The following is a 19,519-nucleotide window of genomic DNA, read 5'->3' as shown; positions in this document are numbered from 1 at the left end:
CAGGGAGTCAACTTGCAGAGGCCAGAGCAGGTGTCCATTGTATGGTGGCTGGAAGGATGGGAGGAATAGCAAGGGACCTGATGGAGGAGACTTCTGGGGACAAAGAACTGTGTCTGTAAGATCCACGAGGAAACAAAAAAGGGGAGTGACATATTAATTTGCTTAATCTCTAAATTGCCCAAGGGGGAGGGGGGTGACAGGCATACCCCAACACATCCCCTCCTCCTTTTATTTTAAAAGCATTCCATTCCAGAATCTAGCATCTCATCCATATTTAAAATATTTCAGTACTTCAGTGTTTGTCACTAAAAATGAAGGGACTCTTTGTTTCCACTGCATTAACTCTAGTACCATTATATACTTCATAAAAATTCATAGTAATTGCTGACCTTCCTCATCAGTAAGTTTCCAAGCTTCAATTTGCATGAATATTATAAATTTTGGCTTCTTTACAGTTTCTTTGTTAGAACCAGGATTCAAATAAAGATCACATGGACCAATTGGTTGACATATCTTTTATTTAGAAGCTTTCTAAAATGATAGGGGAGGTCCCTCGCATTCCGCAAAGGAGACCAGTGAATTTTGCTGTTTTCTGTCACTTGTGGATTGAATTCTATTTGGCATGCTTTGGGGCATTGCAGTTGTTTTCTTTATTGATGATCAGATTTTTTTCATCTTTGACCAGTGGAAGCCTCTTCAGGTTGGCTCGAGTACATTTTTAAAAAATAAATTTTATTGTATATATTTAAGGAATAACAACATGATGTTATTGAGATACTTGCATGAATAATAAAATGCTTACACTGTTTAGTCAAACAGATGGACATCATCTGACATATTTATTCGTGCTTCCCCATATGGCAAGAACAACTGTAATCTATTCATCTAGTAAAAAATCCTGAATAAGATACTGTATTAAGAACTCCAGTCCTCATGGTGCACATTCCGTCTTTGCACTTGATCAATCTACACATTTGCTATTTTGTGTCCTGTTACCTACATCTCCTGAGTGTCTTTACCCCGTACTGATAAACACGTTCTTTGGTCTCTGTGTATTTTTTACTTTTTAAAAAAATGTTTTTACTTGAAAGACCAAGCAGAAAGAGATCTTCCATCGCTGACTAACTTCCCAAATTCCCACAGCAGTTGAGGCTGGGTCAGCCCAAAGCCAGGAACCCAGGACTTCATCTAGGTTACCAGTTTGAGTGACAAGGGACCCAACAGCTTGAGCCAACACCTGCTGCCTTCTGGAGCACAGAACATCAAGCAACTGAAGTGGAGGCAGAGCTGGGACTGGAATCCTGGCACCCTGGTGTCAGATTCAGGGGTCTCGAGCAGTGTCTTAATCATTGTACCAAACTTATCCTCACTTTTTTTTGTTTGTTGAGGTTTCTAAGTATCAGTCATGCCCCACACACACATTTTTTGCTCTGTATCTATCTGACTTACAATAATAACCTCCACATCCATACATGTTAGCAGAAATGACAGGATCTCATCCTTTTTAAAGGCTTTATTATACTTTTGTGTGTGTGCGTATCTCACCCCATTTCTTTCTTTGTTATCCATTCATTCATTAGTAGACACATTGTTTGCTTATCTTTACTATTGTTAATGTTGCACTGAATATGGAATTCAAATATCTTTATGGGATGCTAATTTTATTTCCTTTGGGTATATACCCATAATGGGTTGCTATGTTGTGAAATATTTTTAATTTCTCCAGGAACTCCATATTATTTTATATCATTTCATACCAGTTTATATTTTCAGCATCTGTGTACAAGGACTCCCTTTTCCCAGTCCCCACAACAGTGCTTATCTCTTATCGTTTTATACTAGCTATCCTGTTGGGTGTGAGGGGCATTGGTCTGCATTGCCTTGGTGATTAGTGCTGTTGAGCATCTTTTCATAAACCTCTTGGTCGTTTGTATGTTCTTTTGAGGAATGTCTGGGTCCTTTGTTATGTATTTTCTTGCTATTCAGTTGAATGAGTTCTGTATACATTTTGGATGTCAACCCCTTATCAGGAATAAGGTCTGCAAGTGTTTTTTCCTCCAGTTCATAAGTTGCCTTTCCATTTTGTTAATTGTTTCCTGAGCAGAAGTTTTTAGTTTGGTGTAGTCCCATTGATTTTTGCTCTTCTAGCCTAAGTGTTTGGTGTGATACCCAAGAAAACATTGCTGAGGCCAATGTCAAGGAGCTATTCCATTCTGGTTTTTGCTGTTGTATTGTGTACTTCTTCACTGTTCCCTCCATTCTGTTTTTTCTGTTGTGTTGTGCAGTTATTCACTGCTCCATAGTTTAAATTTTGCACAGACTTTAAGAGGAACCAAACTCTTAGATCTTCCTGGTTCACAGTGTTTATTCCACAATAAAAACTCAGCTTTTCTACCATTTGTGATCCTAAGGAGGTAAAGTTAGGTGAAGGCAGTGTTAAGACTTGGCCTGATTGTTTTTCTGACTAAGCCTGGCAAAAAATGTCTTCATTTCTTTTAAGTGGTAATTGCAGAAGCCATAGCTGTTCTCCTAAAGTCACCTGGCAGCTGATGGGTCATGGTGTAATGCCCTCCTGGTTCTCTTTTCACTCCCCTACAAAATTACTGCCATTTTTTTGCATGAAATGCTCATTAACAAAACCTCTCCCTTTAGATAGACAAAACCATCAGAGATTTAACTTCAAGATCTAATCAAGACAGCTCATATTATCCAGATTCTGGCAATTTCTGTTCTAACTGTGTTTTCAAAGAAGGGTCAGCAGAGAACCACATTCATGGCCTATGCAAAGGGCTCCAATCTCAAGTGTGTTTGGGAAATTCTGAAATTTAGCAGTTGCCACATCTCTCTAGTGATGATGTATGTTATGACTCAAACGAGGAGCAGCACAGGTTTGTCCTTTAGATTTGTTTAGCCATGAATCTATCCCAGTTTTTTCATAAAGCAACACAAACACTGAGTAAGACTGCATGAATCAGGGGAACATGGTAATCCTCAAAACATAATTCACGTTATGAGAAAACTGAGGATTATATGGCTTGCTTTTTAGCAACAGATTGCAAAAGCAAGGAAGAGATGGAGTGAGAACTTAGTCTTAAAACAGACAAGGAAAGTATCAGCTGATCACAGTGTATGGACTTTATGTGGAAGCTGATTCAGATTAGTTATAATAGGAAATCAGTTTTAAGACAGTGAAGGCAGGCCTGACACGTTGACCCAGTGGCTAAATCCTCATCTTGCATGTGCTGGGAACCCATATAGGCGCCAGTTCGTGTCCTGGCTGCTCCACTGCCCATCCAGCTCCCTGCCTGTGACTGGGGGAGCAGCTGAGGATGGCCCAAAGCCTTGGGACCCTGCACCCGCGTGGGAGACCCAGAAGAGCTCCTGGCTTTGGATCAGCTCAGCTGTGGCCATTGCAGCCATTTGGCAAGTGAACCTCTGGGTGGAAGATTTTTCTCCTTCTCTCTATAAATCAGCCTTTCCAATAAAAAGAAAATAAATCTTAAAAAAAAAAAAAAGACAATGAAGGCAATGTGAACATGGACTAGATACTTTATGATGTTAAGGAAGATTTATTAATCTTTATTGAAGTAAATAATATTGACGTGAATTTTTCTTGTATTTGGGGGATGCATACTACAGTGTGAGATGCAAGTATGTGGTTCCTGTGATTTACTTTGAATTCATGGAAGAAGAGTGGAATAATGAGTATGTTTTGGATAAAAGATACATTATAGTTGTTTTCTCTGCCTTTCTAAATGTTTGATATTTTTAATAATAAAAATGTTTTGACAGAACATGATCAAACATTTGATTTTCACACAGATTCATTCGAAATAACTGATTCTACACTAAGTATAAATTTTCCTGCTAGATTTTCTCCTGCCTCCTCAGAAATGTCAAGATTTCTAGATAGCAAAAGGCTTGGATTCACAAATGTAATCTGTTGCAGGGAACCAAACAGGTCATCAGTGACATTCTTCTGCACTTGCCCCTTTGCAGTATGGGAACGGAATTGTCTTGTGCGGGTGTGTGTGGCCTGACCCCAGAATACACTGGTTGTCTAATTAGAGGCTTGCGTGCCTGAAGGAGGCATTTCCCATGCATCTTATGCTTTATAGGCACCCGTTGGCACATCTGTCACTCAGTCTGTCTCGTGCTACGTGCCCAGGCGCAGGGCTCAAAGCAAGGAAAGTGATGCTTCAATCCAACCAGAAAGGAAGTTGTCATAAAAACTTCTAACTCTGTTGCTAGAGTTTTAACAAACACAGGTATAAAAGCTATGTGTTTAAAAATAGAAAAGAAATTTTATTTGGGCCAAACCATTTTATGATGTTTAAAGAATTTGTTCTTTTTTTCCTCATTCCACAGCCCTCCCTACTTCACTCTCCCCAGAGCTCAGGTTGTTCACAGCCCAGCCCCCTTAAGCAAGTGTAGTTTATTGCCAGTCGTGGTGCCGTCTGCTTTGGAAAGTCGCAGGAAAAGCTGATAAGGTGCCGAGGACAGAAATCTCGGGTCTTATCTCTGATTCACACATGGTGCCGAGAGTGCATCCTTTTCCTGTCCAAGGACAAGAGACATAAACTGGCCATCTCCTGGCAGCCAGGACTTCAAACAGGCCTGGGGCTGCCTCTACTTTCTGGAGGAGCCAGAAAGCAGAAAATGGGTCACTACTTTTCTGAAAGTTGTTTTAGACCGGTGAAAATATAAGCTGTCTGCTATCTCAGTACATGAACTCCATTTGAAGATGGTCATAATAAAGGCAGAGAAAGAGAAGTGAGAGTAGAGAGAGGGTTCCTGAAACACCCAAGGGCTGCAAGTTGCCGTGCCACTTTGGTTAGACATAGGTTTGGCCTTAATAGATTAGATTTGGCTTTTTGTTTGTTAGCAGCTCAAGCAACTATGTTAAGAAAATTATACCCAGATGGCCTTGTGTGGGAGCAGAAGAGTGGAATGTGGGTTCATGTTCCTTCTGTCCTCTCCATGTTTGACCTGTGACATCAGCACATGTGGGCAAAGAGGAGCCTTTGCACTGGAGTGAGAGCAGTGTGGGTGGTGAAGGTGGGGCTCTGTTGCTTGTGCTGTGGAGGCAGGACAGGACGGGAGCACTCAGCTGAGATGAGCCGGAGTGTCACCTGTCCCCCGGGGCCCAGCCCTGAGCTCCTCACTTACCAAGGACCCAGATTGCACCTACAGATTTGGGAAGAAATTGTCACCTGGACAAATCTAACAGCTAGTTATTAAAATTCGAGAAGTCGATGACAACTTCCAGAATTGCTGTGTTAGTTAAGGTTTCCATTTTATTCCTGAAAACTTGCTACTCTCTTGGTGCTGTGAAATTGTCTAGGCTATAATGAATATTGGACCTGTAACAGACCTTTGAAAATAGAGCTGCCAATTTTACGCTGGGTTCTATGGTATCCCGGAAACCTCAGGCCCTTTAGCAGGAGAGTGGGGAGAAAAGGGACGGGGAGGGCTAGGGAATGAGCTTTGGTTGCCTGCACCCCGCCCCAGCTAGGCCACCTTTGACCCATTGTCCTTGTGTTGAGGCCTGTGATATTAAAAGTGTGTTTGAAAAAGATCCCAAGAAGCCTTATGTCCTTGTCTTGCCAATCTTGTGTGGGAAGCCCTGCAAAGCCATTGATGTGTGCAAGGTCACATATTCTGTCAGTTGTGAATCGAATCTTTTGACTACCAGGACAGTGCCACTTCTATAAGAACTCAGCACCTGTTCTCTTAACTTTGGTAGCTAGCATTCGACAGCAGAGCCACATTAAGTTACAGACCAACCTATAAAACATAAAAATGGAAGGTAAGCATCTAGAAACTTACATGGGGCAGATATCATGGCTCATTGGGTTAAGACACTGCTTGGGAAGTCTTGGTCATTTATCGGAGTGCCTGGGATCAAGTCCTGTCTTGGCTTCCATCCAGCATTCAGTTAATACACATCCTGGGAGCAGTAGATGATGGTGCACAAACTTGAGATCCTGCCACCCATCTGGGAAACCTAGATTGAATTTTGGTTTCAGCCCAGCTCAGCCTGATTGTCATGGGCATTTGGGAAATAAAGAGGTAGAAGCTCTCTTTCTCCCTGTCTCGTCATGTCACTCTGCTTTTCAAATAAATGTTTTAAAGAGGAGACTTTCATATGCAGTTTGATAGTAATCTTTCTAAATTGGAACTTAGATTTTACATGTCTCGATGAGTTTTTGTTTTCTTAATAATTCATTTTAATCAAAAATCTTGACCTACATGAATTGAAGATATAAAAAGCCAAATCAGTAACCTGGTCCTCCAGCCCCGATAGGTGGAGAAGTCCTGGGCTGTAGGGCACAGAACTCCCCAGAGATTATACACATGTTGTTGTCTCGCAGCTTGCAGGAGAGATGAGGCTTGCTCACAGAATCCTTTGGATTCTGAACAGGTGGGTAGGTAATATTTCTTGTCCTTTCTCACATGAACTTTTAATGTCTTTCTGGCTTATAAAATGAAAAGGTTATAGCTTGCGTAAAATCTAGAAAGGGTGTTATTATAGGATTACATGCTTAATGGCAGTACTATTTGTTTTTATAGGCTCTTTGGAATTATAATTTCAATGTAGTTGCTTTGAATTTTTCTGAAATACAATTTCTACAGCTGATTTTGTTGTTCCTAACTGTCCTCAAAATAAATTGCCCTAGTATGCCTTCTTTTATTGTAGGGAGAACACTTAAGATGGGATCTATACAATGTAAGATTTTTTTTTTGTCATTTAAAACATGATTCATTGAGTTCAAACTTTTATTTAATGAACTTTAGTAACTTCACTGTCTTTTAAACATAGAGTGCTTTTGTCTTACTTAATGTACTCCTGAAAGTATGTTTATTTGCTGCCTTGGTTTTTAGTGAATTAAAAAGGGTCTATAAAAATATTACAGTTTTGTAGAATTGAGAGAGGGAGCTTTTTTGGATGATCAGTTATGTTTGCGTCAATTAACTTACTGTTCTCTTAAAAAACAATGTTAACTAGAGGCTGGCATTGTGGTACAAAGCGGTAAGCTGCAGCCTGCTACACTGTCATCACATATGAGCGCTGGCTTGAGTCCTAGCTGCCTCGCTTCCATTCTGGCTTCCTACTGATTTGGCTGGGAAGGCAATAGAAGATGGCTCAAGTAGTTGGGTCTCTCTCACTCACATGGGAAACTTGGTTGCTGGCTTTGGCCTGGCCCCAGCACCGGCCCTTGTGGCCATTTGAGGAGTGAATAGCAGGTAGAAGATCTGTCTGTATGTCTCTCCATCTCTCTGTAGCTCTAACTTTAAATAAGTAAAACCTTAAAGTAATAATAATCTTGGCTATGCATTCCAGAAATTTTATTGATGTTGTGTTCCTAGTTTCAGAATATTTTACTCTCTAATAAATCTTACTCTGTAAAAATCTTAAATCTTAACTCGGTTCAAAAATGGCTGTACTTTTGCAACAGGGAGCCCAGATTGGAATTGTCATAATTCTTAAGCAGTCTTCAGATTTCTGTGGAGTTACGATGGGAGAGACAGAACCCTCTGGAAGCCTGTACTTGTCTGCTTTGAGCTTCACAGAGCAACCACCAGCTATATGGAAAAGCTGCTTACGCCTCTTGAGAGCTGGGGAGAGAACCAGTTGACCTAGAATTATCAAGTTCAGTCGATTTAGGGTATTTTTAGGCTCCGTTCAGAGAAGTCCTTTATCACATTGATCATTCCAGCTTTGGAGGAGCTCATTTATCTCAGAGTGGCCGGTGTGCAGTGAGAAGTGATCACATGAGTCAGTGCAGCTGTTCCAGGCCAGGGGCCCTTCAGGAAGGCCAGAAGTCTGCTTCTCACTTTCCCTCTTCTCCCCAGAAGCCGTGTGATTCTTGTCAGTGCTCGTAATGTCAGGTATTTAAGGAGCCCCTGCAGTAGAGAACCATCCCTTTAGACTATGCCTGCGTTGCCTTTTCTTGATGAATGGTGATTTGAGCAGCTGACTAGGAAAAAGGAAGACAGGACACAGCTTGGTTAGCATTAACCTTCACGTGAGGAATGTAGCATTATTTGTTATTTTTTTCTGCTAAATGCTAGTGAAGAGCGAGGTGTCCTGTCCCTGCTAGTTTCCCCGTTGTCATCTCTGAGATGTCTAACTCTCTTGTGTTTGTTTATTCCAAGCCAAGCTGTGATGCCCGGTTCTTAGATAAGTAGTTCTGCATGCCAAATTATTAGGATTGCTGAGAGCTCTCTGTCTGATACAACCTCACTTCAAACCTCAAATATTATACTTGCTGTTCTTCCTTTGCTGCTCAAAAGCAGGGCCACAGTGAACAGCCTCTCTGTTCTCTGACTTGATACACTAAGGTGGGCATTCTGTCGCTGGTGAGAGAGTCAGATTAGGACTTCATCAAAGCCCACAGTCTTCCCCTTCCACATGGGTATCATCGTCCTCCCACCCCCACACTTAATGGGAATTCCATCTAAAACTTCCTGGGGATGCCTGAAACCAAGGATAGTACTGATTCCTGTAATGTAGTCCTTTTCATCTTTTTATTATTATTTTTTTAAAGATTTTTTTTTTTTTTATTGTTAATTATTTTGCATTATGTGACAGTTTCATAGGCTCTGGGAAAAGATTTATTTTTATTAGGCAGATATACAGAAATGAGGAGAGACAGAGAGAAAGATCTTACATCCTATGATTCACTCCCCAAGTGACCACAACGGCCAAGACTGCGCCAATCTGAATCCGGGAGCCAGGAACCAGGAACTTCTCCAGGTCTCCCACGCGGGTGCATGGTCCCAAGGCTTTGGGCTGTCCTTGACTGCTTTCCCAGTTCACAAGCAGGGAGCTGGATGGGAAGCGGGGCTGCCAGGATTAGAATGGCACCCATATAGGATCCCGGCACGTTCAAGGTGAGGACCTTAACCACTATGCTTTTGCGCAGGCCCTTTTTCATCTTTTTTAAAGATTTGTTTATTTTTGTTTGAAAGGCAGATTTACAGAGAGAAGGAGGGAGCAAACAGGGAACTGGATGGAAAGTGGAGCAGCCTGCACTGCTTATGGCCTGGGAAAACAGTCGAGGACCACCCAAAGTCTTGGGATTCTGTACCCACATGGAAGACCTGGAACAAGCTCCTGGCTCCTGGCTTTGGATTGGCTCAGCTCCGGCTGTTGCAGCCCCTTGGGGAGTGAACCCGCAGATGAAAGATCTTCCCCTCTGTCTCTTCTTCTCTCCGTAAATACGCCTTTCCAATAAAAATAAGTAAATCTTTAAAAAGAGAGAGAGAGAAAGAGTTTCTCACAGTTCTGTAGCCTGGAGGTTCAATAACAAAGTGCCAGTGTCTGGTAAGAACCTTTCTCTTGCCATAGCATATGGCTGCAGTAGGAGGAAAGTAAGTGTTCCAGCCTGGGTCTTTCTTCCCTTTGGAGAAAGCCACTAATGCCATCAAGAGGGCTCTGTGCCCATAATGTTGTTTAACCTTAATCACCTCCTAGAAGGTTCACCTCCTAATGCCTTCAACATAGGCTCTTGGGATTGTTTCAATATAAGAATTTTTTCAAACCGTAGTATTACATCAGGCAAAGCTATGGATTAGGGGACACTGTTCTGTGTGTGTGTTTTCCTGGAAAACACATAATATTCCAAAAATCCAGATGAGTAAGATTCATAAAAGCATATCATATTTTTTTAACCAATCAGTCAGTATGTACTTAGCTCTAATATGTGTGCTTGTTTAAGAGAAAAAATAAATTTACCCCGAATTTGACATATCATGGCTTATTCTTTTGATACCCCTCCTCCCATCTTCAGCCAGCCAGAGATCATTCTGAGCTTGAGGACCTTCTGCAGAGAGATTGGCCCACAGCCATAGTTTATAGAGTTTGTCAGTCCTGTTTCAGAAAGAACCCTTATGGAACACTTGCGTAGTAAACTTTTCACACATACCGTGGGGTCCTGTAGACACACACATAGTTTCCCAGTGTATTTTACAGTTGAGTTGCTGCATACTTCTTGTTCTGTAACTGAATCTTTGATTTTTAACACTGCTTCCGATCAAAACTTACATTCAGCCACTGTGGGTTTTTTATTTGTTTTTAACTTGTGATACTTGCTGATACTTAAAGTGATGGTGATTACAAGTAAATGCCCAAAGGCTAGTTACTACCAAGACTGTATGTCGACCAAGTTCCAGATTTAAAAAAAAAAAACTGATTTCACACTTGGATGAATTTTTGTGAGTATAAAAATAGTTTTCTTTGACATTAAGGCACTGAATGCTTTCAGTTATATAGAAGCCACAAGTAAATGCATAAAACCACAAAACTAGTATTACCAGCACAGTATCACCAGGCTTGCTTTCTAACTAACAGCTGTGAGCTGCTGCCCAGCTTTACCTAGTATGACTCTGAGCAGCAGAAACTTCCCAAGCTGCGTTTGCAGCTGCACTGTAGACTGCACTGGCAGCAATGTGCTACTGGGAGCCTTGGGTGAAACTTTACATCCAGCTGTTTGTCTTCCCCAAATGAGTTCTTCTCTTTGCCTCTGATGTACCCAAGGACCGTCTTGTTTATTTTTCTTATGATGTAGTTTGGCCAATGCAGGACATTACTTGTGCCCTCTGATAGAAGTGTGCAGTCACACACACACACACACACACACACACACACACAGCACCCTGCTTTTTCTGATTGATTTGTGCCTTTGTTGGGTGGCTGTGCTAACATAGAGTAATTAACAGAAGGAAAACGGTATGAATTATTTGAGTTCCTGTTTATGTTGCTAGGGCCACAGGGTGTGATTCTCACACAGCACACAGTTCTTAAATATCTCATAGATTGAGAGATCATTTGCATCTTGAGGGAAGGTCCTGATAAGGAGGGAATGATTTCTTCTCGATGGAAGAATTTATACTGGAAAATTCAGGTTGTCTTTGCTCGTTAACATTAGACCTACTTGATGTGCTGACAAATCCAACGGGTGTGGTTCAGTGGAGGAGGGGGCTGAGGTTGGTTGGTTGGCTTGGTGTCTGTGGCTTTAGGTGAGCACTCACTTTACCTTTGTCCTCATTAGAGAGGGTGAGCTGAGGGCAAATGAAATAAAAAATGATTGTTGCCCTTAAGAATGTTTTTATTCCATTGGGAAGATGGTTACAAAGAAAATTACACAAAAAACAGAAAATAGAAGCAACTACTTGCTAGTTACAGATGGTAAACAAGAGAGGATGTTCCACAGGGGATGAGGTTTATTGAGTGAAGTGGCATGTATCGTCAAGGAATCTGGAAGAACAGTGTAAGGCCCGCGTGGTGAGGGAGTGAACCGGTTCCTTGTGCCCTCCCCCTCAGGAGGAGTGTTGTACACGTGCACCACACTAGAGGTCTTGGCATGTTTCTTCATCCTGATGAGTCTACGAAGTCACTTCATACCTCCTCTCTGTCTTTCCAAAATAGACTAGTGTGATTCTGCCTCTCAGGGATAGAGTTTGAGTTTGTCAAAGTCGCCCAGCTGACAAGCTTGGAAAAGGTACAAGATGGACTGCAAACTGCTCACTTGCCAAGCTTTCTTCATTTTTTAAGAGACTAATCCAGCACACACTGATAACAAACAAGCTCTGGTGGCAGCAAGTGTTTGTTCATCACAGGCAATAGCCATCAGAGCTAATAACCTCAGTTACTAAATCAATTAGCCTTGAGCTCTGGGTATCTTTCTTTCAGTGAGAAAAGTTCATTGAAGAATTATTGTTGCGGCATGACCTCTGTGTCTTAACTTAGCAATCGAAAAGCTTCCATCCTCCTACCACTTCAGGTAGCAGTAATAATGAAGAAGACTGTGAGTTGAAAGGCTTTGCCTTTGAAACCCCTTCCACACTCTGGGGTGTTTGTTTTAAGCAGTAGGAATTGGGGTGTGAGTCCCTGAGAGCTCACCAAGTTCTCTAATCTGACTACTTTGCTCCCCTGTCACAAATGGTACTAACAGTTTTCTTATGAGAATAATAGAGAACCCTCGTTATTTAGGCCTTTCACTGTAATCCATCTTAGTATATATAGTATATATAGGCTTGAATGACAATAGCAAAGCCTACAGAAGCTCATTGAACTGTTAAGTTTCTCGATGGAATACCTAAAGGAAACAAAGAATTAACTGTTAATTCTGTAGATCCTGGAGAAGGGTTGGCACACATAATTTCAGATATGCTTCAGAGCCCTGAGAAGAGTGTGGTAGAATTGGTATATTAGAATGTATCTGTCTCTTTTTCCAAGGTCCTTTATGTCTTGATATCTGCTCATTTCCCTCCTCCTCCTCCCCTCCCCAGTGACAGTTTAGTATTGCTGACAGTGGGCTTGGGCATCAATTTTTTTCAGCTCTGATCATGGCACATGGTATTGACTCTCTACTGCTAATGAGATAACTAAGTCCTAGAGAGCTAATGGTAGAATGCAGCACCACCACCCCACCCCTGCACCCACCCAAGACCCCCAATGGATGCTGAAACTGTGTATAATAGCAAATCATATATATGCCATGTTTATTTCTGTTATATGCTAAAATTTTAATTTGATCACAGTAAGAAATTACCAACAATAGGTTATAATAAAATAGAACAGTGATAGCAATATACAGTAATACAGGTTTTTACTTTGGGGAGAAATTCTGAGCACATTTCATGTTATGCTCTGTCAGTGACTATGATAACTGAGTTGGCACCTAAGACACTAGTGGGTAGATGGCAGGCACAATGCAGGTGCAGTGCAGAGCGGGCGAATGCATAACTGGCAGCACAGAGCAGGGCTGCATTAGATCCCATCACATACTCAGAGTGGCCTGGACATTCTAACTCAGGAAAAGTCTATTTCTGGAATGTTTCATTTTATATTTTTGGACTGCAGGTAACTAAAACCACAGAAAGCAGAACTGCGGAAACAGGGACTACCGAGCCAGCGTTCTGTATTGGAAACGTCCAGGTAGAAATTGGCCAACATCCACCCAGGAAGAGATCCTTGCCTTGTGTTTAGACTTAGGTTTTACTTCCTGCTTTAAAACAGTCACTGTCAAAAAAATATACATGCTCGGGCCCGGCGGCGTGGCCTAGCGGCTAAAGTCCTCGCCTTGAACGCGCCGGGGTCCCATATGGGCACCGGTTCTAATCCCGGCAGCTCCACTTCCCATCCAGCTCCTGCTTGTGGCCTGGGAAAGCAGTCGAGGACGGCCCAAAGCTTTGGGACCCTGCACCCATGTGGGAGACCCGGAAGAGGTTCCTGGTTCCCAGCATCGGATCGGCGCGCACCGGCCCGTTGCGGCTCACTTGGGGAGTGAAACATCAGATGGAAGATCTTCCTGTCTCTCCTTCTCTCTGTATATCCGGCTTTCCAATAATAATAATAAAATCTTAAAAAAATAAATATACATGCTAATTTGGTAAATTAAAAAACAGCCTGGCTTCTGGCTATATTTTATTTGTGTGAATTACAAACTGGATAAGAGAGGTTTGTTCTCTTGTAAAGGTAGTAACTTTCTTTTGACTTTTTTTTCTACGTGAAACTTGCATCAATTAAACTGCGCTCCTCAGAATTAAGAATGTACCTTAGTCCCCACATTATACAGCCATTTGAAATTCGTGTTTTAGTGTTGGGATAGCTTCTGACATGAGAGCAAGGTGACATGTGAATGTGTAGTATAGGCCATGGGTTATGGCACTGCAAAGGACCGAGCAAGGGCTTGGTGCCTGGCAGCCTGGGAGCCAAGCCCTGTTCCTGCCAGTGCGCGACTTTGAGTGCCCTCACAGGAAGCACTGTGATGCTCTCTTGTCTGTCCTACAAAATGGAGATAACACCTCTCTTCTGGCTGCTGGGAAAGTTGTATGAAATGCCACATGACCTTCAGTGCTGGCCTCTGTGTTGGTGGTGGCTAGGCTACCTCCTTCAGCACAGCCAGAATTGGTCTCTTAGGGTGAAGTGTACCCTTGCAGTCTGGCAGCCAGTCCCTTGGGTGTCTTGTTTCTCTGAGCTCTTGAGACCAAGTGGGAAACAGAGCCTACTGAGCTGCCTGTGTTATTCCACTGGGTGGTCACTGTGGGGTTGCAGTCGAATCCTTGGTTGTCACTGGGGAGTGTCAGTCATCAGTGTTTGTAGCACATCATATACACTCAGATACTCTAAAGGCTGCGAGAAGACCATGTAGCTCTCTGAGCAGATGAAGTTAACCCTCCAGATACTTCTTTAGAGCTGTGCAGGAAAGAGTGACTCATACAGAGTGCTTTGAGATCCTACATGCCTTTGCACCTTGTCAATGAAAGGAAAGGCACAACAGTACCAACGTAACATCTTTAGGGACACAAGTTTTTAAACTGTTGTGTTAACTTCCTTACCATTTCTGCTTCTCATTCACTGAGCTCTGCAAAGCTCCTTTGCCTTAGGTGTCCTGTTTGGTCCTTGGCCATGCACACTTAGGGGTTCACTTAGGTGTGATGCTCCTGCCTAGTTGGCTGAGTTTAGAATTGACTTGTGAATCTCGTCATCCACTGGCAAATCCGAGCACCAGAACAGTGTGGATTGAGCCAGGTTCGGTCGCGACAAAAACCAGTGCAAAATACAGAATGCCAAGGTGAGGTTCCCTGTACTGGATGTGACTGCAGCGCTCATGCAGCACACGTGAGAATCAGGAAGGGAGGGGCAGAGCGGGCACGGGAGTAAGGGGTGGTTCCCTTGCTGGACAGCTACTCCCACTGGAGAGCGTGAGCTGGGATGGGGGCAGACCAGACTAAGCAGGGCTACAACACCTGTGCGTCGCATGTGGACTAGATCAGGGAAAAGCCAGGCTGGGCTGATTATTCCTACTGGTGCAAACAAAATTAGAGTGGGTGAGGATTGTTTGGGCTTAGCCGCAGCATCAGCTGGCAGAAGCTGGCAATTGGGGCTAATTCTGTCAGGTTAAACTGCAGATTCTGGTGCATGATCCGGGAGTGGGCCCAGGAGCAAAATAGTGGGTTCCCCCCTCTTGGGTTATCACTCTCACAAAACATGAAAAGTAGGATAGGGGCTGGGGTGGCTAGACAGAGAGGCACTCAACAACATCCGTGAGGGCTGGATAGTTGAGCTGGTTAGATGGAACTAAGCTTTAATATCCATTAACATGTATGAGAGCCGAATGGGATGTGGGACAGACTGGACTAGTCTGCTACACATACTGGCAAACCAGAGTAGGGGGCAGGCCTGGTGGGGATTATTGCGGGTCGCTCTGACTAGGCTGCAGGACCACTGGTTTATGTGAGGGCCAAGTATGTGCTGAGCAGAATCAGGATGGACTGCAACACCCATTAGTTCCATTGGAAGTCAGGGCTGAAAACAGAACCAACCCAGCAACTGCAACCACCAGCTGATCGGGGCGATGGACTGTGGTGGGCCCTGTACTTGCTAGTACATACAAGAATCTGGTCTGGGAACACCTCAGATAAAGCTTCTTTGGGGATCTCCCCAATCAAAATGTCGGACTCAGAACCCCAACCAAGAAAAGACAGAGGACAGAACAAGTCAGTCAGCCACCTCAGCTTTATGTTGGCAGTGAAATACTGGGCAAATGGAGACTCTATGATGGACTATGTCAATCAGTGGATTCTTCAGCGACCTCATTGTGCTTGGAGTGGCGAGACTGACAGCAATTCATAACAGTGAACTATCAAAACCACTTGAGCAAGTATCTCAGAGCGTGCCTCACATCTGGGACTTGGGGTGGGTGGGAAATTGGGTGGGGCTTCTCCCTCAATATCCCCCTTTACCTCAGATACATGAAGGAAACAATATGGTTTGGAAGAGACATATTCTTTTAACTTTTCTTTACTGTGGAAGAATTTAATTTAATTTCAAAGACAAAAGAAAGTTTTGCTGGGTACATTACCCTGGGCCAACAATTTTTTGCTTTTAGAATCTGGAATATGTCGCTTCATTCTCTCCTAGCCTGTAGAGTTTCCTGTGAGAGGTCTCCTATGAGTTTAATTGGCATTCCTTTATATGTCAGTTGATATTTTTTTTTTCATGTGCACATTTAAGGATCTTTTCCTTATGTTGGATTGAAGAGAGCTTGATTATCATGTGTCTTGGTGAAGATCACTTTTGGTCAGGCCTATTGGGAGTTCTGTCCCCCTCTTGGATGTTGTTTCCCAATACTTTCTCTAGATTAAGGAAATTTTCCCTTATTATTTCATTAAATACATTTGTAAACCTAGCTTTCTTTCTGCACCTTCTGGGATTCCCATAACGGTTATATTTGGCCTTTTAATAGTGTCTTTCAGTTCTTGAATATTTTTTTTAGTTTGACCCAGCTCTGCTTCGAGCTTTTTGCTTGTTTTTCCCTGGTGACAGGAAATATCTTCTAATTCTGAGATTCTTTCTTCTGCTTTCTTCAATCTAATTTTGAGACTCTCCATTGTACCTTTAGTTTGCTCCACTGTATTCTTCATTTCTGATATATCAGCTTTCATTTGATTCATTTCCAGTGAGACATATTCCTTGAATTCCTTGAATGCCTGCTTTACATGCTTCTCATTGTTGGTAAGTTTTGAAACAAGTGTTTTGAATTCTGTATCCTCCTTTTCTCAGTGTCTTCCTCAGTGAACTCTGAATTTGGCAGAGCGTTTTGCTCCTTTGCAGGGGAGTCTTCAGTAATAGTCATTGTGCCTTTGTCTCTTCTTTTGCTCTTGGTCGTTGTACTTCTGGTTATCAGATTCCTCTCTTGGGGCAGGTTTGTAAGCTCTATCACCCACAGGCCTACAGTTCGATTTTACTTATTGTGGTTGGTACACAGCTCTTTGTTTGCAGCCACTTGTTCCACAGCCCCAGCTCCTGGTTCACCAGTCTCCACCTCCTGTGATGCTATGCTGAGACTGCACGGTTTCCTGTACAGTCTTTCTCCCACTTCCGGTTGGAGTAGATCCCAGGATTAGGAACCTATATACCTATGTTGTTGGTGGTTGGTGGTGTTGATCATGCCGGAGCCTGTTGGCCATTAGGTCTCAGGGCCACATGGACCTATTTTGACCGGTACAATGCCGTAACTGGTATTATTTTCCTGTGGGACCAGTGCAATGCACTGAGCTCAGTGAGTTTTTGCTGAGCTTAACACATGCACAGCTCACTGTTGTCCCCTTCAGTCTTAAATTCTTTTCCACGCTGTAAGAAATGGTGCCTGATGTGCCACTACTGGAGTTCTTGATCTGTGGGTCGTCGGTTCTGAAGGCTACCTGGACCTGTCTTGGGTGGAACCTGTAGGATGCCACATTGTTGCAGTGGGTGGAACCTGTAGGATGCCGCGTTGTTGCAGTTCACTGAGTCAGAAATGAGTTCACTTCCAGCTCAGTGCATGCGCAGTCCTGCCCCATAGCCTTTGCCTCCTTAAACAATATGCTGCCCGATACAGCTATAGGAGGTGGACTAGACTATGAAATCCACCCTGTTCCTGCACTGCCCATCTGGGACCTGCTGCTCTGTCTCTGCTTCTGGTGAAATCGAACAGACCAGAAGGCTGGGCAGCTCGCTCAAGTAAATGTCCCTTCCCACCTTGTTGCTGGTGGAGTTCCGTCTGCTGGTGGAGTTCAGATTGTCACTCTAAATGCCACTGGGATATCAGTCACTGCAACATCACACCGTTGTTTTCGTTGCTTTCCTGTGTCTGTAGTCGCCAGGTACCCTTCTGCTGCTGTTCTGTCCACTCCTATTTCCTGCAATGTGCCCCCTCTGCTTCACACTGGCTAATATTTCTCCATCTGTTTAAATGTGTCCTTACCCTGTTCTGCCATCTTGATTCTCCCTAAAGTATTGACTCCAGCAATTTCATCATCACTTTGAGTGTGGCTTTTTAAGCAGTTGTTTACTGAGACTCCCATCAAGAAAACTTGTCAGTTAATGTCTTAAGTAGCCTCTGTCTGTTCAGCTGCTGCCCTTCTTGGTACTCGGCCTCAGGCCCACATGCCCTGTGCTTTGCAGTTCAGGCCGCAGAGAGGAGGAAGGGAGGGGGAGAGCTAGCCATCAGCTGCTGAGTACATGGCCCTGCAAGAACCGTTGACACTTAAAACTGCTTTTTAACTCTTCCTTAGGATGATTCCAGCCCAAGCACTCCAGATGGGGGTGAAACCTCCACGACCACCAGTGCCTTCACCATCCAGGAGTATTTTGCCAAGCGGATGGCTGAGCTCAAGAACAAGGCCCAGGGCACAGCTCCAGAGGCTGATCTTTCAGAGACACAAGTGAAACAGAAGAAGGGAAAGAAAAGAAGCAAAGAAACAACAGATGAAAATGTGGAGGATCACCCCCAACCCAAGGTCAAGCAGCCTAGAAAGGAAAAGTCTGAGGAGGATGGGTACCATAAACCAGCAGTCAAGAAGAAGAGGGCCAGAGACCCGTGTGGGGGTAAGGCTCCTGGTGCTGCTGCGGAGGCTGCAGAGAGCCCGGTAGAGCCAGCTGATGATGAGGACTCCCCCCAAAGGCCCCAGAAAAGGAAAGGAAAGAAAAAGCTGCTGGAGCCAGTGGAGGTAGCAGTGGACACTGCCCTGGATGAAGCACCAGTGAAAAAGAAGAAGAAAAAGAAGAAGGGTTCCAGGTGAATTCCCCAAAGCCAGGGCCTTCCGACCACTCAGCTGTCAGGGTGCTGCCGGGGCAAGCACCTTTGGCCTGAAGTCAGAGCAGCACCAACCCCAGACCGTGTGGGCACATCTTTCAACATGCCCGCCAACTGCCGTGTCTCGCCCGCTCTCCACAGCTGCCCTGGTCCTCTTTCCCAGTGGGGTGGGGGGGGGACACTTTTCTGAATGTTTTCTAAATCATGACTTTGAAAAATAAATTTCTTTTTACATCCTGAACCCTTCATAAGGGTTGTTTCTTGTATACAGGTGTACCCAGGGTGGGATCAGGGGGGGATGTATGTTGACATTTCAAACTGTATTTGAGGTATTTTCCTTCAGTAATAACAAACTGCTTCCTTGTGAAGGACTTAGTCTAATTAAAGGATTAAGAGGGAATAGATTGGATCGAGACAGTTCCTTTGGTTCCACAGCCAGCCATACATTTTTGCCAAGTAGGAATTACAAGACTACGTTCCTAGGTCAGAGGGCTTTGTGTTAATGCTGTGTTTGGGTATTGATGAGGAAACTGTTCAACGCTGTCTCTTCCACCAAGCAGTGACCATCATTGTATGTTGAGGCCTTCTCCCCACTGCCTCTGAGCCCAGAGGTGGGCTGCCCTGATGCTGTGGAGTTGAATGCCCCCATGTCAGGCTTCTGATAGTTTCATTGTTATTGGTAATCAGAGATGTGTCTCCTGTGGGGTCTTGGGAAAGAGTCACCTGCAGTGGCTTTGCCTTGGTTTGCAATGATTAGGGGGTCCTCAGGCAGTTCAGACAGAGGGACTAAGAACACAAAATTAATACGATCTTCAAATCTCGTCTCTAGATTGAGGCTGCCTCTGAGTGTTCTTAAAGTGTTATACAGATAGACACTTTTCAGCTGCTGATACCCTGTGGTGTGGCCTCTCTGAGTTTATGCAGCCTTC

At 43.6% G+C, this 19,519-nt stretch overlaps 1 protein-coding gene across 1 annotated transcript in view; it reads left to right on the top strand.

The window, feature by feature from the left end:
- PINX1 (PIN2 (TERF1) interacting telomerase inhibitor 1) overlaps nucleotides 1-18,751 on the top strand; it is a 74,977-nt gene extending 56,226 nt beyond the window's left edge. Inside the window, exon 7 of the mRNA XM_004579296.4 lies at nucleotides 18,070-18,751. Within this exon, the coding sequence (XP_004579353.2) occupies nucleotides 18,070-18,576 (507 nt within the window). The 3' untranslated portion in view covers nucleotides 18,577-18,751. The remainder of the gene's footprint in view (nucleotides 1-18,069) is intronic.
- Nucleotides 18,752-19,519: the final 768 nt, after the last annotated feature.

Source organism: Ochotona princeps, chromosome 11 (assembly GCF_030435755.1).
Source record: "Ochotona princeps isolate mOchPri1 chromosome 11, mOchPri1.hap1, whole genome shotgun sequence".
Taxonomy (NCBI): domain Eukaryota; kingdom Metazoa; phylum Chordata; class Mammalia; order Lagomorpha; family Ochotonidae; genus Ochotona; species Ochotona princeps.
The sequence above is the reverse complement of the archived record's forward strand: the minus strand, read 5'-3'. Positions and strand labels throughout refer to the sequence as shown.